The sequence below is a fragment of the Schistocerca americana genome, chromosome 4 (assembly GCF_021461395.2).
Source record: "Schistocerca americana isolate TAMUIC-IGC-003095 chromosome 4, iqSchAmer2.1, whole genome shotgun sequence".
In the NCBI taxonomy this organism is placed as follows: Eukaryota; Metazoa; Arthropoda; class Insecta; order Orthoptera; family Acrididae; genus Schistocerca; species Schistocerca americana.
This window is the reverse complement of record NC_060122.1, coordinates 837466553-837494505: the sequence shown is the minus strand read 5'-3', so window position 1 is coordinate 837494505 and position 27953 is coordinate 837466553. Positions and strand designations below refer to the sequence as shown.

The 27953-nt window shown below is 39.6% G+C and overlaps 1 protein-coding gene across 2 annotated transcripts in view; it reads right to left on the bottom strand.

Moving 5' to 3' along the window:
* LOC124612667 (BRCA1-associated RING domain protein 1-like) overlaps positions 1-27953 on the bottom strand; it is a 194451-nt gene that overhangs the window by 52946 nt on the left and 113552 nt on the right. For both annotated transcript variants that reach the window (XM_047140991.1, XM_047140992.1), the window contains 2 exons: positions 24420-24616; positions 272-469 (listed from right to left, as the gene is read on the bottom strand). In XM_047140991.1, coding sequence (XP_046996947.1) covers positions 272-469; positions 24420-24616 — 395 coding nt within the window. The remainder of the gene's footprint in view (positions 1-271; positions 470-24419; positions 24617-27953) is intronic.

Below are 27953 nucleotides of genomic sequence, written 5' to 3'. Positions count from 1 at the left end.
ATAATCCATCTAACAGTTATGTAATACAACAGAAATTGTTGGTGGAAGTAATGGAATGAGTAGGAATACACAATCACCATATAGTGGATTTGTGCATGCATCCGTATTTCCACCCATTCTACTCCTCAAGAATAATGAACATGTTTGTAAGAATTTTAAAAAGTCACTAATCAATCTTCGCAAGCACTATTTCTAATTTATGAGCTTCTACTTTACTATGGAAATGAGATGTCAATTAATCTGTGAGAAAGTCAGTCAGTCATCTACTCACCAATAATTTTCTACAACTTGGAAATCAAATGCATCAACGAACTTCCTGAGATCCTTCTCCTGGTCATCAGACAGGCCAGATGCAAGAATGACAGTGTTACTGGCATCAAAGCTTGCTATGTTTTCTTCCACTTCCACAGGCTCAGTTCTTATATTCTCATTAAGTATAGCCTTAATTTCGTCAGTTCGTGCAACATCACTGCAAAATTAATTTCACAAAGTCCTCTTAATATAATACAAACCAGGCAACCAAATAAATGGCCTAGACTAAAATCACAGTAATTAGACAGAAAAAATTGATATTCCACCATTTTCTTTTCTCTCATTTTGCTGGGTTAACATAAAAACTTTTCCTTTGCAGTGGATTATGATTTTACATAATTTACATTTTCTTACACTGGAGAGCACGATCAAGGATAGATCTGAATCTTTACATTCAAAATATGATCAAGATCGGATACAACAGTAGTTATAAATACAACATGAGCTGCCACTCTTTCTACGGAAAAAAGGTCATTCCACTAAGTTTGGCAGTAACAAGAATGCATCCCCTCCCCTCCCCCCCCCCCCCCTTCCAAGGGTGGAAAAATGTGTGTGTATAGGCACAAGCATAGGTAAATCAAAATTTCAAAAGTGTTTGCATGAACTCAGAAGGAATGAATGTCCGGGTATTAATGAATCACCAATGTAACACTTACAAACATCAGGCTAAAGAGTGTAGCAATAACTATGCAAGCTAATGTACATGACTACTCGGCAAATCACGCTTAAGTATATGGCAGAGGGTTTATTGAACCACCTTCACAATAATTCTCTACTATTCCAATCTTGAACAGCGTGCGGAAGAAACAAACACCTATAGCCTTCCGTAAAAGCTCTAATTTCCCTTATTTTATTACGATAATCATTTCTCCCTATGTACGTAAGAGTCAACAAAATATTTTTGGATTCGGTGGATAATGTTGGCGATTGAAATTTTGTGAGGAGATTTTTCTGCAACAAGAAATGCCTTTGTTTTAATTATGTCCACCCCAAGTCCTGTATCATGTCTGTGACACTCTCTCTCCTATTTCTCGATAGTGCAAAACACGCTCTTTGAACTTTCTTGATACACTCCGTTAATCCCATCTGGTAACGATTGCTCCAAAAGAGGACAGACAAGCATAGTAGGCAGTCTCTTTAATACATCCGCTACATCTGCCAATAAAACACAGCCTTTAGTTTGCCTCCCCCACATTTTCTATATGCTATATAAGTTGTTAGTATTTGTAATTCCTAGGTATCTAGCTGAATTTGCGGCCTTTAGATTTGACTGGTTTATTGTGCAACTGAAGTTTAATGGATCCCTTTTAGCACACATGTGGATCACCTCACACTTTTCATTATTTACGGTCAACTGTCAATTTTCGCACCATACAGATATCTTTTCTAAATTGTTTTGCAATCTGATGACTTTATTAGACGAGAAATGACAGAATCATCTGTAAACAAAGACGGCTGCTCAGAATGTCTTCTAAATTGTTTGTAGAGATAAGGAACAGGAGAGGGTCTATAACACTACCTTGAGGAGCACCAGAAATTACTTCTGTTTTACTCGATAACTTTCTGTTGATTACCAGAGACTGTGACCTCTCTGACAGGAAATCACAAATGCAGTCACGTAACTGAGACTATATTCCATAAGTACACAATTTCACTACAAGCCACTTGTGTGGTACAATGTCAAAAGACTTCTGAAAATCTAGAAATACAGAATCAATTTGAAATCCCTTGTCAATAGTACTCAACACTTCATGTGAATAAAGACCTAGTTGTGTTTCACAAGAATCTCTTCGAGGCGATTCATAATGTTCAGAAATAATATATGTTGCAAAATCCTGCCACATATCAATGTTAATGATATGGGCCTATAATTTAGTGGATTACCCTTGTGTGTGTACTGTGTATTGAACCAGGGACATAGAATCAATGGAGAGGCTCCATCCCGCTGTAGCCCTCAGTGGTTCACAAGCCCACAACAGGCCACAGCAGCCCACCAACCACACTGCTGCCCCACACCCAACCCAGGGTTATTATGTGGTTCTGACAACAGTGGACCTCCCCCCCCCCTCCTCCCCCTTCCAGGAACATCTCATACCAGATGAGTGTAACCCCAAATGTTTGCGTGGTAGAGTGATTATGGTGTACGCGTATGTGGAGATAGTGTTTGCGCAGCAACTGGCGACGTAGTGCAAGTGAGGCGGAATAAGGGGAACCAGCCCGCATTCACCGAGGCAGATGGAAAACCGCCTTAAAAACCATGCACAGGCTGGCCGGCACACCAGACCTCGACACTAATCTGCTGGGCAGATTCATGCCGGGGACTGGCACGGCTTCCCGCTCGGGAAGCAGGCCATTAGACACGCAGGGTGCATGCTGGATTAGCCTTACTACCTTTCCTGGATATTGATGTAACCGGAGCAATTTTCCAGTCTTTGAGTACGAATCTTTCATTTAGCAACCAACTGTACATGATTGTTAAATATGGAGATACTTCATCAGCATACTCTTGAAAGGAAGCTAATTGGTATATAGTCTCAACTGGAAAACTTGCTTTTATTAAGTGATTTAAGCTTCACTACACTGAAGCTATCTACTTCTAATTTATTCATGGTAGCAGCTGTTCTTGATTCGAATTCTGGAATATTTGTCTACTTTGGTGGTACAATGTCAAAAGACTTCTGAAAATCTAGAAATACAGAATCAATTTGAAATCCCTTGTCAATAGTACTCAACACTTCATGTGAATAAAGACCTAGTTGTGTTTCACAAGAATCTCTTCGAGGCGATTCATAATGTTCAGAAATAATATATGTTGCAAAATCCTGCCACATATCAATGTTAATGATATGGGCCTATAATTTAGTGGATTACCCTTGTGTGTGTACTGTGTATTGAACCAGGGACATAGAATCAATGGAGAGGCTCCATCCCGCTGTAGCCCTCAGTGGTTCACAAGCCCACAACAGGCCACAGCAGCCCACCAACCACACTGCTGCCCCACACCCAACCCAGGGTTATTATGTGGTTCTGACAACAGTGGACCTCCCCCCCCCCCCCCCCCCCCTTCCAGGAACATCTCATACCAGATGAGTGTAACCCCAAATGTTTGCGTGGTAGAGTGATTATGGTGTACGCATATGTGGAGATAGTGTTTGCGCAGCAACTGGCGACGTAGTGCAAGTGAGGCGGAATAAGGGGAACCAGCCCGCATTCACCGAGGCAGATGGAAAACCGCCTTAAAAACCATGCACAGGCTGGCCGGCACACCAGACCTCGACACTAATCTGCTGGGCAGATTCATGCCGGGGACTGGCACGGCTTCCCGCTCGGGAAGCAGGCCATTAGACACGCAGGGTGCATGCTGGATTAGCCTTACTACCTTTCCTGGATATTGATGTAACCGGAGCAATTTTCCAGTCTTTGAGTACGAATCTTTCATTTAGCAACCAACTGTACATGATTGTTAAATATGGAGATACTTCATCAGCATACTCTTGAAAGGAAGCTAATTGGTATATAGTCTCAACTGGAAAACTTGCTTTTATTAAGTGATTTAAGCTTCACTACACTGAAGCTATCTACTTCTAATTTATTCATGGTAGCAGCTGTTCTTGATTTGAATTCTGGAATATTTGTCTACTTTGGTGAAGAGTTTTGGAAAACTGTGTTTATTAACTCTGCTTTAGCACCAATGTCATCAATAGTATTTCCATTGCTATCGCGCAGAGAAGGCATTGATTGTGTCGTGCAACTAGCGTACTTTACATATGACCAGAATCTCTTTGGATTTTATGCCAGGTTTTTAGACGAAGTTTCATTGTGGAAACATTATACGCATCTCGCATTGAAGTCCATGCTAAATTTCAAGCTTTTGTAAAAGATTGTCAATCTTGAGATTTTGCATTCATGCAAATTTGGCATGATTTTTTTTACTGTTTCTGCAACAGTTCTGACCCGTTTTGTGTAACGAGGAGGATCAGCTCCATCATTTGTTAACTTACTTGGTATAAATCTCTCAATTGCTTTCTATGCTCATTCTCTGAATTCAAGCCACATCTGGTCTACACTTACATTGTTAATTTGGAATGAGAGGAGTTTGTCTCTCAGGAAGGCGTCAAATGAATATTTATCTGGTGACGCAGCTTGCAATAAAATTGTGTGCTTATGAGATATCGTCTCAGTTATGTTACTAGACTCTCGATTTCCTGTCAGAGAGGTCACAGTCCGTGGTAATCGACAGAAAGTCATCGAGAGAAACAGAAGTGATTTCTGGCGTTCCCCAAGGTAGTGTTGTACAGCCTCTGTTGTTCTTTATCTATATTAATGATTTAGGAGACAATCTGAGTAGCCATCTTAGGTTGTTTGCAGATTATGCTGTCATTTATCATCTTGTAAAGTCATCAGAAGGTCAATATCAATTGCAAAACAATTTAGACAAGGTATATGTATGGTGCGAAAATTGGAAAATGACCCTAGATAATGAAAGTGTGAAGTCATCGACATGAGTGCTGAAAGGACTTCATTAAGCTTTGGTTACACGCTCAATTAATCAAATATGAAGACCGTAAATTGAACTAAATACCAAGGAATTACGATTACGAACAACTTACACTGAAATAAACACATGGAAAATGTTGTGGAGAAGGCGAACCAAAGGCTGTATTTATTGGCAGAACACTTAGAAGATGCAACAGATCTACTAAAGAGAATGTCTACAACATGCCTGTCTGTCCTCTTTTGGAGTACTGCTGTGTAGTGTGGGATCTTTACCAGACGGAATTAATGGGGTACCCCATGAAAGTTTAAAGAAGAGCAGCATGTCTTGCATTATCGAGAAATAAAGGACAGAGAGTCATGGACATGATACAGGATTTTGGGTGGCATTCATTAAAACAAAGGCGTTTTTCATTGCGGTGGAATCGTCCCAAAAAATTTCAATCACAAACTTTCTTCTCGTAATGTGAAAATATTTTGTTCATGCTCACCTACACAGGGAGAAATCATCATCATCATCATCATCATCATCATCAAATATGGGAAATCAAAGATCACACGAAAAGATATAGATGTTCATTTTTTCCGCATGGTGTTCGAGAATGAGAAAGATAGAGAATTGGTGTGAATGTGGTTTGATGAACCCTCTGCCAGGCACTTAAGTGTGATCTGCAGAGTAGCCATGTACACACAGATGTAGATGGAAGGAAAAAATGAATTATTAAGATGTAGATGGAAGGAAAAAATGAATTATTAAGAGAGGACCATTGTGGTTTTAGGAGAGGTAAGGACTTCTGAGATGCAGTTTTAGGACTGTGTCAAATAACACTTGGTTTTCGGTAATGTGGAATGGAATAAAAATGGTTCCATTCTTTGGCAGTGTGACTGCAAGAACAGGAACAAGAAAATAATTCATTCTCTCTATGTGGAGCAAACTGTAGGAATCGGTGCAGTCAGAAGGGTACAAGAGCCTAAAATGAGGGAAGCTGTTAAGGCAACATTACCAACACTGATCCTTCACTTGTGGACTGAAGAAGCAACGAGAGAAGCAAACGACTACCTAGGTGTGGGAGTTGTCACGGACAGAATATTAACAAGATATGACTCATTAGTGATGTAGCAATGGTCACCGTTAGTGAACAGGAATACAGTCAAACACTTAATAAAATAGAATGCCTGCTAATTGGTGGCTATAACACACATGAACAAAAAGAAGACAAAGGTAATAGTACGCATAGTAGAGGTCTGTAAATTGCTTGTTTTATTCATACTTGCTCGAGGGAAATGGGTTAGGGTCTCGTCTTCACGAGTATGAATGCTCGGAGCAGAAAGGCTGTAGTCAAACAAGGTACCAAAGGGAGTGCAGAGGTCACCCAGTCTGGCATGCTTGCCATGGTGCTGTTGTGACTAGTGTAGTAGCAACTCTGTATGTTTGCATGCTGGTGTTGCTTCTGCTATATTCTCTGCTGCAGATGGGACAACACTCAGGTTAATTTAGTTATGATGTACTCATATATTCCTGAGTCGTAGAGTCTAATTGTAACAGCACTAATGATCCATAAGAGAAAATAACACGCCTTATACAATAACAAAAATTTGGAAATGATTTAAGGGGGGATGCAATGGATTTTGGTCCAAAAAATCAATTTTTCAAAAATATTATTTTCTTGATCTACACAGTTTGATCTATGTTGTGTGTGAATTTTATCATGACAGCAGTTTTAGAAATGCTTTTAAATTGTTAAACTGATTAACTCTGCACTGATGGCCATTCCCACCTTTTCCGACATTTGGGAAACTGCTTGCCTCAGAGGAATTTTTGTCAGTGTGAAGCCTATTTTCTTTCTATATCTTTGGCTGCCATCTATATCTTTGCCTGTAAACTTTCTTGCATGTGGTTTATTTACATTCTGACAATACTAACACATATTAGTAGGTGGAAAGTTGAATTCACAAACCTTTACGTGGAGGTCAATACTTATGCATAATGGGTGGTGGAACAACTGTGTTTTGGAAATGGAGGTTTCATGAAAATTGGTTTACCAACAAAAAAGAGGAAGCGTCTCGAAATAAAGATAATAAGCTCTCAGCTTCAGCTTCAAATCAACAGGATAAGTGTACAGGTGCATGAATGATTTTGATATGGATTCCACTGGATTAAGACTTATTGATTTAGAGCTCCTCTGCCAGGCTAAAAAGTTTTCATGTTCTTGTGTTAGCTGTAAAAATACAGAATGTATGATTGTTGTTGAAGAAAGAAGAGTGGGAATATCTTGTGATTTTAAATTAATTTGTAATTCATGTGGCTATGAATTTTCATTTTCCTCCTCCAAAAAAACCGAAAGTGATACCTATGAAACCAATTTTAGGTTAGCATATGCTCTGAAATGCCTTGGACAGGGTGAGGAATGAGGTAATTTATTGTATGGTTTTCTGAACATGCCTCCACCTTGTGCAAAGTTTGGAAAAAATAAACAAAGACATGTCTGTTGCTGTATGCAATATTGCCAAAGTTTCTCTGAAGAAACCAGTGGAGGAACCAGCGGAAATAACCAAAAAGAAATACATCTTGGGGTAGATATCATGACAGTGAATCTCCAACAAATGTTACTGACCTGTGTGTGTCTGTAGATTGCACCTGGATGAAAAGGGGTCACACATCTCTGTATGGAGTTCCATCTGTTACCGATATTGACTCAGGTAGAGTTTTAGATGTAGAAATTATGTCTAAATACTGCCACCAGTGTGCAACAAGGAAAATGTCCAACAATGAAGACAGAGAGAAACTGTGGCTAGAAAAGCATGCAGTAGCATGCTCTAAAAATTATAGTGGCTCAAGTGGGGGCATGGAAGTTGCTGCAGTTGTGAGGACATTCTCCAGATCTGAGGACCAGTATGGTGTTAGATATACTAAATACCTTGTGATGGGGACTCTTTGTTCAAAGCTGTAACAGACAAAAATCCGTACAATACAACAACAGAAAAGTTGGAATGTGTTGGCCACATCCAAAAGAGGCTTGCTGGTAGGCTTTGTCGCTTGCTCAAAGGGAAGAAAGGTGAAGTGCTTGAGGATGGAAAACTACTAGGAGGAAAAGGCAGGCTTACTCTGAAAGAAACTGATTCTCTTCAGTTATTTTATGGGAGAGCTATCAGGAAAAACACACACAACTTAGAGGCAATGAGGTGTGTTGTGTGAGCAATTTTTTTCCACAAACTATCCACTGACCAAACACCAATGCACAATCTGTGTCCGAAAGACAACTGGTGTAAGTTCAACAACAGAAATGAGACATATTCACATAAACACTCATTACCAGAACCACTTATGAACGCAATTAAGGCCACATTCAGGTTTCTTGCAAACCCTGGTTTATTGAGGAAGTGTCTTTATGGAAAGCCACAAAATGCAAATGAAAGCCTCAATAATTTAATTTTGATTATATGCTCAAATAGGACATTCTGTGAACTTGAAGTATTCAAAATAGGTGTCTATGATGCAGTTTTATGTTACAATAACGGAAATAATGGCAGAATTGAAGTGCTGAAGAGAGTTGGTATAGATCCTGGTGTGTTTACAACAAGAGCATTTTACACCATCGACGAGTGCAGGGTCAAGAAAGCTAACAGATCAGTGTCTTACCGGTAAATACAGGCCATGCAGATTCAAAGAGGAGAGTGGAGAAACTTGGAGGATATGGAGTATCAGTTGGAAGATTTTAAAATTGAGGTAAACTTATTACATGTAGAAGTATGAGAAGAAAATCTTTTTAACTTCATTTTCTCTGTTTTACAATTATATGTTATTAGAAGCCTTTTCTCAAAAAGTATATGCGATAATGCTACGAAATTTTCAGGAACTGTTCGCAATGTGTTGCTGGCTCCCTGGAACTACAAAATACAAGATCCTGCAATTACATTCTGAATTTTGCACTAATGTCACACTAACCAAAAAAAAAATGTTAATTTTGGATGTGCAAAATTAAAAACTCTGTTAATGATATAACTTGTACCATAAATTAATAACTGTAATTCAGTGGTCTTATATCCTTCTCAGGACACTAAAAAAAATTTTTCAGATTAATTGCATGATTAGAATTTGAGTTATGGCTTTTTATAAAAAAGACAATAAAAAAATTAAATATTCAAGTTTCTGGCAAGATATTAATCCTGCATATTTTATTATATTTTTCCATCAAAACACAGCTCTTTTGCTTTACACATACAAAATTTTAGATGTGTACATTAATAAATATGGCTGTAATCATTTTTAAATAAATGTTTCAATTTTCCATTACATTGCCCCTTAAAGTGTCACACGAAAACTAGTAACTACCAACTTTTGTAATGATGATCGGTTCCAAAACGAAAAATCACGTTTACAATTTGCATAAAAGCATGTGAGGCAAAGAGGCCATTGGATACAATTAAACATTTTGACATGTCTTGACCACAATTTCATTATTTCAATAAGCCATACGGGGTTTTAACATTTTATCACTATCAAATATTATAAAAAATACAAAAACAAAACTGGTAACAGTAGAAATACAGGAGATGTTATATTTTTACCTATTAAGAGAAGCCAAAATACAGAAAGTTCAAATATGGTACGAAGCTTACCAAACACTGAATCTCATTACAATGAGTCAGTGGACACTTGTCCATACGGGAATATACTATCTAGTCAACATTTCTTTGCAACAAGCAAGGGGACTTTAAGTGTTTATTCATTTACATCATATAAATAATTGCACCAGAAAAGAATATACGAAATTTACAAAAAGCATTTCTAAAATACATGTCTTGGAATGCAGTAATTACATTGAAGAATATGTGGTGCTACATACTGCTATGTTTGCTACTAAGAGCAAAATTTCATAACAGGTAACAATTGGATGAGCATTATACAGGAAAGGAATGGCTCACAAAATTGTTCCCCAAGATGCACACTTTTAAGCTGTACATTAGTTAACCAATAGCAAAATAACAATCCCCAAAATTACTTCTTATGAAACTAGTGTGTGATTGACAAACAATAATAATAGCATCGACGTTTGTGCACCTATCATAATTGGTTTACATTTGCCATCTTTTCAAATTCATGGAACCTGAGCTAATTCTTAAAGTCTTAAAATAAATATATAATGAAACATACATTAGAGTTATACATATTGTGCGAATTTAAGTGGCATAATAAAGAAAGGGAGGGGGCAGGGGGGGGGGGGAGGGGGGAGAGGTGAGAAGAAGCAGCTAAAGGGAAATATAGGAACAGATTTATTTAAAATTGGCATATACTTAAAATCACATTTTTTAAACTGGATGAAACAACACTGTTTATCATGATTAAAATCTACTATAATGAAAGCACTTTATCATACAACAACTATAATTCCGATCATTATACTTTTATATTTCATCTGGAGTATCCATTGTTTTATATTTAATCTCTAAGAATTATACCGGATTCCATGAATCTGAAAATATGTAACATGAAAATGAAAACCAAGTACGATAGTTGCACTAATGTCACGATGCCACTGTTGTTTATTAATTATTCACTAGTTTTATAGAAGTAATCTGGATGGTTGCTGTTTTACTATTGATTAACTGATGTATGACATTTTAAAAGTTTGCATCTTGGGGAACAATTCTGGTTTCAGTCATCACTTCTCTTATAACGCTTATCCGTTTGTTCCCTGCAATGAAATTTTACTCTTAGTAGAAGACAGCAATACATAGCACCATCTATTATTTCAATTTAATTGCTGCATTCCATGACATGTATTTTAAAAATACTTTTTGTAAATTTGATGTATTCTTTTCTGATGCAATTATTTATACGATATGATTGATCAAAGACTTATTTTTGTTAACAACTCTGCGTGAACCTTAATTCTTGAAATCAATTTGACTTGCTTCCTGTGAAGGTATATTGACTAGATACTACATATCCATTTGGACAAGTTTCTACTGACTCACAGTAATGAAATGCAGGATTTGGAAAGTTTCATACCACATTTGTAATTTCTATATTAGGCTCCATTTAACTGGTGGAAATGTAACATGTATTATGTTTCAACTGTTACCAGTTTTATCTTCGTATTTTTTACAGCCTTTGACAGTGATGTAATGCCCAAATGCATAAGGCACAGTGGAATAATAAAACATTGGTCAAGACATCTCAAAGTGTTTAAAACAAATATCACATTACTGTTTTCTTCTAATATTGTTAGCTTTATTCATTCAAATTTACATATGTGAATTTTACCATATAAGAAATTAGTAACCTAACAGGAAGAAAATTGTCCCCAAATGATTCTCTGTTATTGTTGTAATTACAACAAACTGTCAGAATATCATTGTTTCGGTTCAAGTCTGCTGCACCTATCCAAGAGCAGCTTCAGTGTCACAATGAAATTTCCTTCACTTGCAGCATTTGAAGCTGGAACACAAAACATTCTTCTCACTAAATTAGATTGCTTGTGAAAGCAAGTGGATAGTAATCACCACAACCCTCCATTAGGGTCACTCATAGGCGTAGATTGAGTATGACGTGGCCCACATTTATTTTCTTGGTTGGTAAGGAGACATTTTCTCAGTGGCCTTAAATATTTATTTAAAGATATCAAGAAAACAGAGTACGGTATTGCTGTCACATAGTTATAATTTTATTCTAGTTTATACAGAATGGAAAATGCATCACAAATTTGATGCACAGCATTTAACATCTCATCACTATCAGAAATTAAAGACATTTTTAATAACTGGAAGGACACCCACAGAAATGTTTCTGTTCTGTGAAACTTCCGCACTTCGATTTTCTCCTGTATGAGAAGGTGACAGCATTCATAATATCTATAGTAATAGACGATAATATCACATGTGTACTGTACAGCTAAAATATGAGCAACACTGAAGCCTGTGTTTTTCAAATAATTACAATTTTCACCTGCTGGACACGCAGCACGTATTAGCAACAAAACTGGGTATATAGCAATTTAAATATGCCTCAGAATCTTCATGCACTGTGTTGTTATGACTTTTCAATTTATGCACGCATAACAAAGCGAACTGAACTGTAGGATACTTCTCACTTTCGAGCACTTCTGTTGCATCTTCGAAGGGCTCTAACAATGTAGTTCTTTTGCAGGGGTGCTGTTGCAACCAATAAGTTTTTCTGAGACGCACTTCTTCACAAGCTTTACCATGATTTTATCATACTCCCTAACTAACGACTCTGCCATTCTAAATAAGCTGTTCCACCTAGACTCCATGTTTTACTTCTAGCTGGTCTGCAATGAATCCACATCACCAGGTTTCTTCTTGAAACACAGTGTCTTTGTCAGCATAAATAATGGAATAAAACACTTCAATCTCATTTATCAAATAATTGTCACCAAAAATGTGTTTCAGGACTGTGTTGAAAACGTGTGTAATGTATACATACTGCAGAAAGGATTGCAAAGCCTTGCATATATGAATGCCTCAGTCAGAGAGAAATGAAATCTTATTAAGATGCTGGGGCTTCACTCCTCAGTTAAATGATCCCTCACTGTAAGTCTTAATAAGTTCCCCACATTTTTTCTTCTCAGAAAATTGAGTTGTCACCAATATCAATTTCACAGCAGCCTACACTTGATAGATAAAGTGCACAGTAACACAATGTCAACACCTTTTTGATATATAATGGTCCACATACTCACTGTAAATGCGCATGCATTCACATCTACAGCCTAGACAATGCTGGATAACACACTTGCCCGTATTTAATAAGCTTGTCTTTCAATGCTTCATGATCTTGTTGTAGGTGAAACAAGACGTTGGAGATGTTTATGCGGTCCAATTCTGAATCAATGTTTACAAGTTCCGGACAAAGCACAAAATCCTCCACCTGATATTAATAAAAATAGACGAAGATCTTTGGCACACAGTTCTACGCACTTTTTAGCTACTGTAACTGTCACTGAAATTGGTTACACTTCACATAAGAACTTACACTTTATTGTGTTCTACAGGCATGTGCTTTCAGATGTATGGTTGGGATCCGTAAGACAATAAAGCAGAGGACCTGCCACCGTACATATTCTTTATTTATGACAATTTATGTAATTGTAATTAATCTATGAATAAAATTTCAATAGTAATGTATTGTAAAAGAATGTAAAAGCTAAAAATATAATTGCAATACTGATTCATGCAAAGGGAAAGTAGATTTGTAATGATGTAAAACTTGGAGGGAAGTCCTCCACAACGGAACTAGCTCTGCGTGAATAGAAAAGTTGGATTTGGTGGCCAAACTGCAAGGTTCCTGCATGGCACGAGTCAGTTGGTGGCTAGCAGGCAATCGGTGCTTATCTTGTGAATGAAAGAGGTGAGAAGAACCGCAAGATCATATAATATAGCCTCAATGCAGAAGTAATGCGACTTATTATTCATGGCATACTTTGGTTTGCTCTGAACTATGAAAATCTGACACTAAGAAGAGAATTTTCAGAGCTCTTCAAACAAGAAGAGCGAAGGATACTACATTTGCTGCCCATTTTTGAATAGCACAGGAGATCGACACTGCAACCATCTTCATTTCACGTTAGCAGCTGGGTACTGTATAATTGCACAGGCGAGTTACATGGTTTCGTTTTCAATAATAATTTTGAGTTCAGGAAACTTTGTGCTGAGCCACTGTATCTGGTACTTAGTCATTTACCTACACAGAGTCCTATCCCACGTGCTACAGTGAATCAGAGTATCCTGTTTTATTGAAGTGAAAAGCAATTAATTTAACTTTGCCTAATTAGGCTGGCAGCTGTTTCTTTTTAAGTAATTACAGTTTGCTTGATTACTAATAGAATCTTGGTTTGAATCCTGTTGGTTCTGCTATTGTTTCCTCTCAATGACAATCTTTCCAGAATCAGAAAATAGTCTGATATATTTCCATTACAAACAGTCACAGTCACAAAAATTCTGTCACAGAAGTAACATTATTGGTAATCTGCAAATTTAGTAGTAGCCACTAGTGTTATACCATGTTTGGACATGGTTCTGTACAAGTGTGAAATGTGGACAATAGGGAACACATAAATGGAATGAGTAAAACTTCTTGCAATGTTGTGTCACAGGAAAATGTTGAAGATGAGATGGGCTGATCAACTAAGAAATATAAAGTCCTGCAATGAGAAAATGAGAACTAACACCTTATCAAGAATGAATCTAAGAAACAGACTGACTGGACACGTCACAAAATGAGGCTTTGTTGAAAAGTGTATCCAAAGGGATGGTGGATGGTGAAAGGAAAGAATCTCGGGGACACGTCTAGACATCACTGTATAAATGAGACTGCTGGTACAGTAATATAAGACACAGCAGCAGTGTTGAAATGAAGAGGATAACTGGTAAGCAAAAGGACTAGAGAACTACATTGATAACTGAAACAATAAAACTGATTTGGGTTTAAGGCTTCCATTCAGTCCCTTGTTGACCCGTCAGGTATGGTAACTGAAGACAGCAGAACAAAAGCCAAAGTTTAAAATTTCACAATCAAGAAATTGTTCACACAGGAGACTTATGCAAATATACTGTCATTTGACCATCAGACAGACTCCAGTATGGATGACACAGTAGTAAGCATCCCTGGCGCAGAGAAACTACTGAAAGATTTGACAGCAAATAAATCACAAGGTGGGGATGGAATCCCATTCCAATTTTACAAAGAATATTCTACAGCACATTGGCCCCTTGCCTTGCCTACATTGTATGTCTACAAATCAGCACGATTTTAGAAAGCATTGCTCATGCTAAACTCAGTTTGCCCTTTTCTCACATGACGTACTGTGAGCACAGGATGAAGGGCAACCAGCAGATTGCATCTTTCTACATTTCTGGAAAGCATTTGATACAATGCCCCATTGCAGGCTGTTAATGAAGGTACGAGCATATAGAATAAGTTCAAAATATGTCAGCGACTTGAAGGCTTCATAAGTAATAGAATCCTGTATGTTGTCCTCAATGGCCAACGTTCATCAGAGACAAGAGTATCATCAGGAGTGCTCTATACACATATTTTATTTGGCGGACAGAGTGGGCAGCAATCTGCAGTCATTTGCTGATGATGCTGTTGTGTACGGTAAGGTGTCGAAGTTGACTGAAGGAAGATACAAGACGACTTAAACGAGATTTACAGTCAGTGTGATGAATGGCAGCTAACCTTTAAAAAACTAAACTCTGCCCGAACAGGCCATGAAGGCCCAACCCTTAACGTAGAAAAATGTAAGTTAATGCGGTTAGTAGGAAGAACTAACCTGTAATGTTTGGATACATATTATAGTGTCCTGCTTGACACAGTCAAGTTGTTTAAATATCTCAGCATAACACTGCAAAATGATATGCAATGGGATGAGAATGTGGGAACTGTGGTAGGGAAAGCAAATGGTTGACTTCAGTTAATGGGAGAATTTTAGGAAAGAGTGGTTCAACTGTAAAGAAAGCCACACATACGATACCGTTGCGACCTATTCTTGAGAAATGTTGGAGTGATTGGGATCCAAACCAGGTCGAATTGAAAGAAGACATCAAAGTAATTCAGAGGCAGGCTGCTAGATTTGTTATCGGTATGTTTGAAAAATATGTAAGTGTTACAGAGATGCTTCAGGAACTCAAATGAGAATCCCTGGAGGGAAGGCAACATTCTTTCTGGGAAACACTATCGAGAAAATTTAGAGAACTGGCATTTGAAGCTGACTGCTGAACGATTCTACTGCCACCAACATACATTGCAAGTAGGACCATGAAAATAAGATACGAGAAATTAGGGCCCATATGGAGGCATACAGACAGTTGTTTTTTTTGCGAGTGGAACAGGAAAGGAAATGACTAGTAGTGGTACAGGGAACCCTCTGTCGTACACCGTACAATGGCTTGAGGAGTACCTATGTTGATTTAAATGTCGATGTAGATTTATCCTCAATATGTATTGTATTCCATCCTAGACATTCAATCAACACAGTTTTTATCTTAGTTATTCTGGTGAATATAAACCTGCAAGGACATACGTCTGCTATTTCCCGTTAAGTCCAAAGTCAAGATACCATATTCTCCCCTCCCTACCCTGCTATCCCTCCCCCTCCCCACCCCACACCTCTTCTTTACCCCCATTACCCACCCCCCGTTAGACTGAAGCTCACATCAGACACAATCAGGCCTTAGTGCTCAGAGAGAGTGGCCATGTGTGTCTGAGTAGTAGTTGTGTGAACGTGAGAGTTTTCTGCTTCTGAAGAAATACTTTGTCGAAAAGCTAAAACATATATAGCCCTCTTTCTCATTGTGCCTTTCTTTCACTCAACACCTCCTCGGCTTAGTGAGTAGCAATCTATCCCTTCCACATTTTGTTATTTCATCCTGGACTTTCCAAGGTTTAACTGAGAAGGACGAATAGAAAGCCATGAAGCAAGCTGAAAAGCATTATGGGAGAGAGCAACATGGTTTCAGAACAGGGGTTGGCATAAGAGATGCTACAGATTTACTATGAGCACTAGGAAAGGGGTTCGCTTAAAAAGAACAGGAAAATTAATGCAATTTTTACCGATGTGGAAAAAGCTTTTACTAGGGTGATGTGGGACAGACACATGTTTGAACTAAGAAAACACGACATTGACCAGAGAGAAAGCATAAAGCCAGTCAGAATCGGTAGAGAACTAAGAGAGGGAATAGGAACAGGAAATAGAGTTACAGGAGGATGTTGCCTCTGAACTATGCTGTTTAACATGTACCCGGAAGAGACCACAGACATGTATGGAACGAGAGGAATATGTGTAGAAGGCAATAGGGTGAAGTGCATATGGTTTGCTGATGACGTACTGGTGGTGGCGGAGTCCAACCAAGCGTTTAGGAAATTTTATAATGGAGAACCTAAACTGTCACACAATCATAAGATTGAGAACAGTGACAGCCATGGAAGAGTTCAACAAAAGAAGAAAATTGCTATACAATGGCCTTACTAAATAAAAATCTAAGAAAATGACTGACCAAACGCTATACATGGAGCACAGTTTAATATGATACAGAGACCTGGACACAGCAATAAATTTGGAACGAAGGTTATAGGTACTGAAAATGTGGGTATGGAGGATACTAGATTACATAAGTTGGGAAACCACGGTGAGGAGCGAGGAGATACTGAGAAGAATTTGGGAGAAAACAAGCCACTTAGGCACAATATGGAAAAAGAAAACAATGGCTACACCAAATTTTGAGACATGGCAGAAATCAATTGGTTACTATTTTTATTGTTATTATCGTTTTAGTAGATTGTATTATTGCTGGGAGTTACATGTGACCAGTTAGTCACCCACATAATTTTTCTCCAAAGAAACTGTTGTCACTGGCTTTCTCTAACAAAACATTGATAAAAATTGGAATGTAATGCTTCTATGTCTTTAAGTGAAGCGGACATAACTGTTGTGACTCGCCAATCATTCAATGTGCCGCCGCGCAATTACGCGCGTCCTCTACATGTGGCGCTGTCTGCCGGCTATGCAGCAGCCGCGCCACTCAAGTGGCCGGCCAGCCAGCCAGCGGCCTCTAGACTTGGACTCAGTGTTCATTTGAATGTCACCGTGTTCACATGTCGTGCTTTGTCAACTTGATCAGTGACTTACATGTATTGTGTCGTTATGAAATATATGTCTTCAACTTGATGTTATAACAATTGGCAACGAGGTAGTGGATTTTTCTTTTTCATCGTTGACCCGCCGGTTTCCATGGCTACTGTAGAGCAACTATTACAAGGTCTCATTGAACAGCAACCGCTTCTAACATAGGTGATTCATGATTTCGCCGCGGCATCAAATGCGGGCCGTTTCTCGTCGTTGTCTATACCTCCTTTTCCTCCTTACGACGAGACGGCAGAAGTTTGGTCTGATTAAGAAAAAGTCTTCGACAGCACTTCTTGGCATTTCATGTCACGGACGAACAAACATGTAAGTCTCTGTTCCTTTCATGGATTTCACCTCAAATGTATCGGTTGTTGTCGCAATTGGCTCCTTTGAAAGATCCTGCACCTTTGTCCTTTGCTGAAATGTGCTCACTTCTGTCCGTCTATTTTCAAAAGCAAACACATGTGGTAGCCTCTTGTGTTGCCTTTTATCGTTGTCAAAAACAACCACATCAATCCTATCGCACTTGGGCTGCTGAACTTCACGGCCTCAGTCGAAAGTGTCAATTTGTTACTGACGTTCACAAAAAATACTATGCCAATTCCATGGTACGGGATGCTATTATCCGGTCGGCGCCCGACAAAGAAGTTAGGCAACGTGCCCTTCAGTTGGCAAATCCGACTCTAGATGAAGTCCTATCCATCGTGCAGTCTTTTGAAATTTCTCGCGCTGCTGGGGCGCAAATAGAGGCGTGGGGTGACGACGGGGAAATACAACCTCTGTGCACTGTTGAGGACGTGTGCGGATGTCCCCGCCGGCTTACGTGGCCGCAGTACGCTCCCACACGCAGCCTCAGCCTAACCGTAAACAACCCTCTAAGAAACTGGAACAAAACCCCCCGCAACTTCCTTCATGTCTGCGGTGTTTCACGAAACATTCACAAGAAGATTGTCCACAATGTTGGGCCGCGTGTCACAATTGCAAAAAGAAGGGTCATGTGTCTTCCTTTCGCGTTTTTGGGTTCTCCATAGATGACTCTGTCAATATCGTCTCTGATGCTATTCCTTATTCTCAATTGGATTCCTTGTCGACGACCGAGCGGGGTGGCGCAGTGGTTAGACACTGGACTCGCATTCGGGAGGACGACGGTTCAATCCCGCGTCCGGCCATCCTGATTTAGGTTTTCCGTGATTTCCCTAAATCACTCCAGGCAAATGCCGGGATGGTTCCTCTGAAAGGGCACGGCCGACTTCCTTCCCAATCCTTCCCTAATCCGATGAGACCGATGACCACGCTGTCTGGTCTCCTTCCCCAAACCAACCAACCAACCTTGTCGACGACATTTTCGTCCCTTTTTCTCCTGGGTTAGGCCGCGCGAATGACTTTGAAGCTCATATCACACTCAAACCCACTGCTTGGCCTAAGTTTTTTCGGGCTTGGCCCATTCCTGTGGCCCTTCGCAATCAGGTAAAATGGGAGCTGGATCGTCTCACTGCTTCATGGGTCTTGCTTCCTGTCACTTCCAGTGAGTGGTTCTCTCCTGTCGTTTTCGTTGCTAAGCCAAATGGTGATATTCGTCTCTGTGGCGATTTTAAAGCCACTGTAAATGCTCAATGCCTCATTGTCACTTACCCCATGCCTCGACCTGAAGAATTGTTTACTAAACTTGCTGGACGCCAGTATTTTTCTAAAATTCACCTTTCAGAAGCTTATCATCAACTTCCTCTCGACCCTGCTCCCCGCCAGTTTCTGGTCCTTAACACGCCTTTCGGCCTCTATCAATACCAATGCTTGCCATTCGGGATTGCCAGCGCCCCAGCTCTCTTTCAGCGATTTTTGGAACAATTATTGCTCACTGTCCCTGGGTGTATCAATTATAGGGATGAAATTGTTGTCACTGGCTCCACCACTGACGAACATCTTCAGAATCTCCACACACTTCTTCATGTTTTACAGACCGCCGGTCGTAAGTGTAATCTTCAGAAATCGCAGTTTTTTCAGGCATCTATCACGTACCTGGGGTTTCAACTCTCTCGGGATGGTATTCGTCCGCTTCAGCAAACTGTCGCTGCGATCGATGCCCTTCCTCGCCCTACATCTGTTAAGGAACTGCAGGCCTTCTTGGGGAAAACAGCATACTATCACAAGTTTTTACCAACTGCTGCTTCGGTGGCTCAGCCATTGCATCGCCTGTTACATAAAAACGTGCCTATTCACTGGTTCACGTCATGCGATGCGGCTTTCCAGAAATTGAAGACTATGCTGAAACAGGCCCCGTGCCTGGCTACTTATCAACCTGGCCAACATCTTGCCATTGCATCGCCTGTTACATAAAAAAGTGCCTATTCACTGGTTCACGTCATGCGATGCGGCTTTCCAGAAATTGAAGACTATGCTGAAACGGGCCCCGTGCCTGGCTACTTATCAACCTGGCCAACATCTTGTTCTTGCCACGGACGCCTCTCAATACGGGGTTGGTGCAGTCCTTGCGCACCGTTTTTCTGACGGTTCTGAACAACCCATTGCTTATGCCTCCAAAAAGCTCATGGATGCCCAACAAAAGTATTCTCAAATTGAAAAAGAAGCTTTGGCCATTATTTATGTTCTTCATAAGTTCGGTGTTTTTCTCTATGGATCCAAATTTCATCTTGTTACGGATCACAAACCACTTGTTTCCTTGTTTCATCCACCAACGTCACTTCCCGACAAGGCTGCACACCGCCTCCAGCGTTGGGTTCTTTACTTGTCTCGTTTCAATTAAGAGATTCATTTCCGGCCGACGGCTCAACATCTGAATGCTGATTCACTGTCTCGCCTTTCCATGGATCCTGATCTGGCATTCGATAGGGACGAACTTCTGTGTTTCTACCTGGATATTGCCGAGCAGCGGGTTGTGGACACGTTTCCCATCACCGGGAACCGGCTGGCGGCTGCTACGGGTTCTGACCCTACCCTCTCCCGGGTTTTACGCTGTATTCAGAAGGGTTGGCCAGATCGTCTGTCCACTAAGACTTCTGATCCGTTGCAGAACTACTACGCTTTGCGCTACTGCCTCACGGCTAGGGATGGTGTTATCCTCCTTTCCACCGACAATGCTTCAGCGCGTGTTGTGGTACCTGTGTCTCTGCATGCTTCGGTCTTGCGCCCTCTTCACCAAGGACACTGGGGTATCTCTCGCACAAAATTTCTGGCGCGCCGTCAAGTGTACTGGCCTGGCATCGACTCTGAAATAGCACACATGGTCACTGCCTGTGCCCCTTGTGCGTCACAGGCCGCCGCCCCGAAGTCATCTTCGCGGGACCTTTTTTAGGTACTTATTGGCTACTTGTAATTGTCGCCTACTCTAACTTTCCTTTCATTGTCCGTTGCATGTCGCCTACCACCGCTGCCACCACTAATGCTCTCGCCCGCATTTTTTCTTTGGAAGGCCTTCCCTCTACTCTTGTTACTGATAATGGCCCACAATTTGCCTCTTCCGAATTTGCGGATTTTTGTGCTCATCTCGGTGTCATGCATGTCACGGCCTCTCCGTTCCACCCATAATCAAACGGTGAGGCTGAATGGACTGGTCCGCACATTTTAGACTCAGATGAGGAAACTCCTGACTTCTTCTGCTGCTGCTGATGTGCTTCTCCAATTTCTGGCTTCTTACCGTTTCACCCCCATGGGCAAGCACAGCCCGGATGAGCTCTTACATGGCCGACAGCCCCGTACGCTACTTCATCTTCTGCGGCCTTCCACCTCATGGCTGCAGGTGCCTACGCTTGGTCAGTTCACTGCCGCCAACCTTGTATCGGTACGGGGATATGGCAGGCGGCCAAAATGGAGTACGGGTCGCACCTTACAACACCGTGGCCGACGCCTGTATGAAATCCACTCGGACACGGGTGTTGCAGTGCGTCATTCGGACCAGCTTCAGCCTCGTGCCTGTTCCGACTGCCGTTGCACCACCTTCGGCTCTACCTGACGCTCGGGATCTTGGCATCTCTCATTACTCACAGCGAAGCCCTCTCACCATCATATCGGTGCCAGCACAAGAACTGACGCCACCAGAAGACGTGCCCATGCAGGAACCAGATGACCATCATCTGTAGGAGCAACTCTACTCGCCTCCTTCTCCTACATATGCCGACACATCGTCCATGTCTCCGGTTATATCAACCGGACTTGTCGCCATGGGCAGATTGGTGCACAGGGCCCCACCAGATTCAACCCCTACGTCTCGTTATTTTGACCCGTTATCATCAGGGACACTTCTGTCCGTACACAGAAAGCCTCCTCCACGAGACTTTACGGCCAGTCAAACAAAGCCTATGGACTTAGCAATCTACAGGCCACCTCCATCAAGACCAGTGCAAAACTTTCAAGGGGGGTAAAAGTGTTGTGATTCGCCGATCATTCAAAGTGCCGCCGCACAATTACGTGCGTTCTCTACGTGCGGCGCTGTCTGCCAGCCATGCAGCAGCCGCGCCACCCAAGCGGCCAGCCAGCCAGCGGCTGCTAGACTTCGACTCAGTTATGATTTGAATGTCACCGTGTTCACATGTCGTGCTTTGTCAACTTGCTCAGTGACTTAGATGTATTGTGTCATTTTGAAATATATGTGTTCAAGTTGACGTTATAACATTAACTGTAATGACAGAGTATATGATAATAATGAAAGAAATAAAAACTGGTGGTGTCAAACAATATGTCTCTGATAAATTGTTCACTATTAATCTACATCTCTTTTATGCTAACAAGCCAGCCTAGTAGCGTTGATAACATAAAATATATTTTGGAGGACTTCATGTTCCAGTAATTTGTTATGAGTAGTTGCTTTGGTACAATAATTTAAATGTACATGTACATATGGTCATGCTGCACCTCTGCCCCCTCCCTCCCCATAATACCACAAATAAATAGCACGAATAGAAGTATTCAGAGATATTGCGTATAATTACATGGCAGCTTACTAATCAGTGAGGTGCATATATTAGAGAACACTCTTTAATGGAGTTTTTTCAATTGGTGATTTAGAGGCAGCTATAAACTGAAACGATGTCAACTGCTCTATTTTCAAACATGCTGATTGACAGTGTTGCATATTTAAAAATTTTGGGTACCTTCTGAACTCCTATGTAAGCTTCCAGCGCAGAAAACTTACTATCCCACACAACAGTAGGCTGGTTGATTTTTAGGCTGGAGATTAAACACTAACACAAATCTATCAATTGTTCAGTTACTTCTCTCCATTTAATTGCATGTTTTTGAATTCATACTTACTTACAATTCTAATGTGTCTGCAGGGGGAATTAATTTTTAATATATAATTTTAAATTGGCTTGGCGGTTGTGTTTCCAGCTCCACATGAAGCTGATCTGCTCATTATGTGAAAACCCATGTGAAAATCATCATTTTGTCTAAGATTCATCACTGGTGGACAAACTGAAACAGGGTGATCTCAGTTTCCTGAGCACATTTGCCGCCAGGACCTACTGGAATAAGCAGCTGTTGTTTTTCACAACTGCAGACATTAAGGAGCACAAGAGCAATTTGCACACCCATGCCATTCCATACTAATACACATTTCTGCAAGCAAATGGACAACATTGCTGTCAGCTGGCATCACATTATACCCTGAGCAAGATTGCAGAATTTAGTCTGTGTGTGTGTGCGTGTGTGTGTGTGTGTGTGTGTGTGTGTTTGGAAAAATAACAGCCAATAATTCAAAGGAGGTTCATGAAGTAACTTAATATTTTAGTAAATTGCACTGGTGACTATAAAATGCAACAATCAGAGTAGTTTTAAAAGAAAGTGGGAGAAAAGTAATATGACAGAAAACACTGCAAAAAATTTATGCTCAGTTAAAAGGCAAGACATAAACATCCCGTTTGAAAGAAGTGACAGCAAAATGAGTTGTGAAAACCATCCATAGCCATATTACCATGTACAAAGTTGTCTTTCCTCTTAATACAAGTACTGATATTATACAGGGTGACAATTATTGGACTATGTGAGAAAAAAGTAAATTAGTTACGAGCTACGGTGTGCGCACGCTTTATTCAATTTGTAAACATCACTACAGATATTTGGATTTAGATTATGGAATGTTGGATATGCCTGCCATCATTGGCGATGATGTGGCGCAGATGAATAGTAAAATTCTGTATGACCCACTGAAGTGTCGGAACATCAATGCTGTTCATGACCTCCTGAATGGCTGTTTTCAGCTCAGCAAGGGTTTTGGTGTTATTGCTGTACACCATGTCTTTAATACAGCCCCACAGAAAGTTGTCACATTTGTTCAGATCCGTAGAATATGGCGGCCAATTGAGGTCCATGCCAGTGGCCTCTCCGTACTCCAGAGCCAGAATGGGGTTGCCAAAGTGCTTCTCCAGGACATCAAACACTCTCCTGCCTTGATGGAGTCGATCTCTGTCTTCCGTGAACCACATCTTGTCAAAATCAGGTTACCCGGATAATGGGAATGAAATCGTTATCCAAAACCTTCACATATTATTCGTGCCATCAAGGAATATCACACCAATTATTCTGTGACTGGACACTGTACACCACAGAGTCACCCGTTGAGGGGGAAGAGACTTCTCAATCACAAAATGCGGATTCTCGGTCTCCCAAATGCACCAATTTTGCTCATTGATAAACCCATCCAAATGAAAGTGGGTTTTGTTGCTAAACCAAGATATGCATGCATATACTAATACCCATCACGCCCAGCGGTCAACCATGCAGTTTGAACATCCTAACGCGAACCTTTCAGCAGTTATGAAAATTTTATTTCATTAACTTCAATAATTGTACCCTGTGCAATATTATTAATACTATGATGAAGTGTGTAAAAAGTTCTAACAGCATAATGTGTAATTCCCCTTTTTTAATTAAAATTTGTCACTTATCTTTGGTTCTGAAAGAACCACTAGTATGTGACATGTCATTTAACTAAACCAATTATTTCTCTCTTACCGAGGAGATAAACCGTACGCATTACGGGCATTAACACATGCTCCTTGTGAAACCAGCAACTTCACAATGTCTATATTATTACTTTCCACAGCTTCATGCAAAGCAGTAGTATTTCCTGCACCAGTTGCATTCACAGCAGCTCCAGCCTTTACCAGCAACTCTGTTATGGTAAAATTTCCTGATTGCACAGCTTCATGCTACAAAAATAAAGAGAGACCATATTATTACACTTATGATACACTGAATACACAAACTATAGCACAAAACATAATATAAGGACAATAAAACATTTAAGTGAGTAATGCAATTGCCTTTAATGGTTCTTCATTTTTCTATTGAACATGATTATTGAAAACTATAATATTTTTTCCAACTGTTGAACAGTTTGTCAGCAACCCTGTAAGCATCAGAACATTCAATAACTGAGCCCCTTGGAGTGGAAGTACTATAACTCACATCATTCTCATTTCAAGATATTTAATGTTTTACTAGGGTTGTTATAGAAAACTCAACAGTACTTTTACATCATTTTTTACAAATATTTTATAAATAATAGTTTTTTCTAATTCGATTAGACAATTTTAATAAATTTTATCAAGTCATAGACATGATATAAAGGCAAAAATGAAGTTACACCACTAGGATGTACATAGATAAAGAATTTTATTTTATTTTTTAAATTACATGAACAGGTAGAATGCCACACTTATTCCATACTCTTCTTCTCTTTTGTAACTGCGCATGGTGCTGTGCACAGCTTTCCTTGAGGTGTGTTAGACATAGGAACTGTGTGTCCTTTTTTAGATCTCAGCTTACAGTTGAACTTCCAAGTCTACGTAAAATGTTTGCTAGAACAAGAATGTGAATGGATCACGCTTTTGATACTGAATCCACTACATCTTGAGCCATGACACTGGATTTCTTTTCAGTGTCAGTTTTCCTTTTGTTGATTGACTTCAACAAGTTTTCCACAGACAAGAAGCGACTGTTTGTCAATACAGTCACATGAAAGAGATTTACTTTCCTTGACTTGGCAACAATATTGTACCAATTGTTGGGACAAATTGTTTGTTTTCTACTATTTTATTTTCTATTATTGTTTGTTGTGTCCTGCTGCAGTTTTCTATTAAGACAGAACTGTAATCACTGGTGAGATGGGAGTGGCCACTTGTCATGAACTTTTGGTCTATGATTTCAACATTATTCTTATCACTTACGACTGATTTCATCAATAATTTAGCTACAGCTGTTATGACTCTGATGACATGCTTTATATTGGTAAAAGCATCTAAAAAGAAGAAATTATTAATTTTGATGTACGGTACCAATCTAATGAGAAAATATGAAACAGTCACCAACACTGGATGACTTTGAAAGTTATGGAAATTATGCATCGCTGGATCCATTATAGTCCCAAATAAATGGTTCCCTGGTGCTGTCTTTATCATTAAACTAATGTTGAATGACAGTGAACACAATTCAAACAATGAAACAAATGAAGTCCTATTACTTCAACAGTTAAAAGATCAAAGATCCACAACAAATTGCAAGAACTCAAAACAACAGCAGGCAGACTGGTGTTAACTCCCAGCTACACTGTTTCACAGACACATCTCTGCTTACATCAGAAACCTGTGCTGCTACTTATGTGAGTTACAAATTACAGTGTTTGCTTTGTTAACAGAATACCACTTGCGAAACATGATCCTGAATCTTTCTAAAAAATAATGGAAAGTGGAGTTACGGTCCTAAGAGACTTTAGGCTTTAAGAGACTCTATTAGAAATGAAATCATTTCCAACAGGCAAACTGAACAATTTCACATGACTGAAGAACACCACTAAGAACACAAAACAATGGTGCAAAGTCTGTGTGGGAACTGTTTATGAACGGTACTTTGGGGAGTGGCATGAGGGGGTGTGGAGAGGGGGAGTCAAGAAGAGATTCCTAAACAAAGACAAGACAAAATGGTCCTATGAACATATCTTGCAATAAGCATTGTTACTGAGTTACATGAAACAACACTACAGGATGAACACGGCCACGTTTCCAAAGGTGGCCCAGCCACTTCATTCACTAAACAGATAATGTCTTTAAACACAAACAATTGCCAGATAACACAAATAACAAAGAGAAAGAACCTGATAGTACCTGACTACAAGATCGGTGATTAACTTCCACATCCAATCATTTTGTTTAATTGTTTATGAGTACAACTATGAAGAAGAGGGCAGACATGTCAAATCTGTAGTAGGGAAGGTGAACGGAAGACATGTTTGTTGGCAGGATCGTTCGGAAATATGGAGCATCTACAAAGGAATTTACACCTAAGGTTATAGTGTAACCAAATCTACGAGTACTGCTCCAGCATTGGAATCTCTATCAAGAATGTATGACAGCAGGCATCAAATGAATCTGATGCCTGCTAGAATCATAATATCTCAATAAAGCCCATGTGTGGGCTATGTCATATGTTCATTCCCCCTCACACCTTATGCCAATAGGTTAAGGAAAAAACTGCAAATATTTGTATGAAATATCTTCATAATGCAACACGTCTGGTTGTGAAGTATGCAAATCAAAGACGAAGATATCAGACTTGAGAAATTCACATGTGAAGATGACATTTTTCTGGTGGTACAACAACATGTCACTCAGAAAGCTAAGGTATGGTTGTTCCTAAGTAATTAATTTATTTTTAGTACTTTTGAAAGTTTGACAAATTTTCACTGAAAATGTTATGTAATGAAGGCAACTAGAGAATAACAAATACAGAAACTTTAGTAACAATGTTTTTATAAATTTTTGGTAAATTATCATTTACTAGCTTAGCACCCACTGCTTCACTCGCAACTGCACAATAATTACAACAAAAATAACTTTATAAACATATTAGGCTACTGAAAAATTAATGCATTAAAGACAAGTTTCTTTTTCTGTGCAATTCTGAAAAAGCCGATTTGTCATGTTGACTGTTAAACAGTTTTCTTCAATTTAGTTCACAAATTGCAATGCTTCTAAACTTTTCCCAATAACTAAGGCCAGCATGGTCTTTTCTGAATGTACTTATTATTATTATTATTATTATTATTATTATTATGGGATTAATTAATACAGGTATCAATTAATAACAACAGTTTGTTGTATTCCTGTTATCTTCCACCAAGCCTCGCAATGCTCCATTATTCCATTGGTGTGGTCATTCCAAGAATGTCATGGTTTCCTGCATTTACGTTTGTTTCCATTCAAATATTTTTTTGGCCATCAATGATCTGGCACTCTCAACAGATGTCCATAGACTTTCTTTCAATTCTGACTATCAGTGTTTCATCTGCCTTCATTCGAGCTCTCACTTCCATCATTAGTTTTCTTTTCGATTCTTGATATTTTGGCACTCTTTCATAAATAATCCGTTTCTACAGCTGTTATTATTCTTTTCAGTTCGCACTGCCCCATAGAATAGAACAGATTCAACCACTACCATACCCACTCTTTTCTTATTATTATTAGAGATGTTCTTGTCCCACGTAAAAGA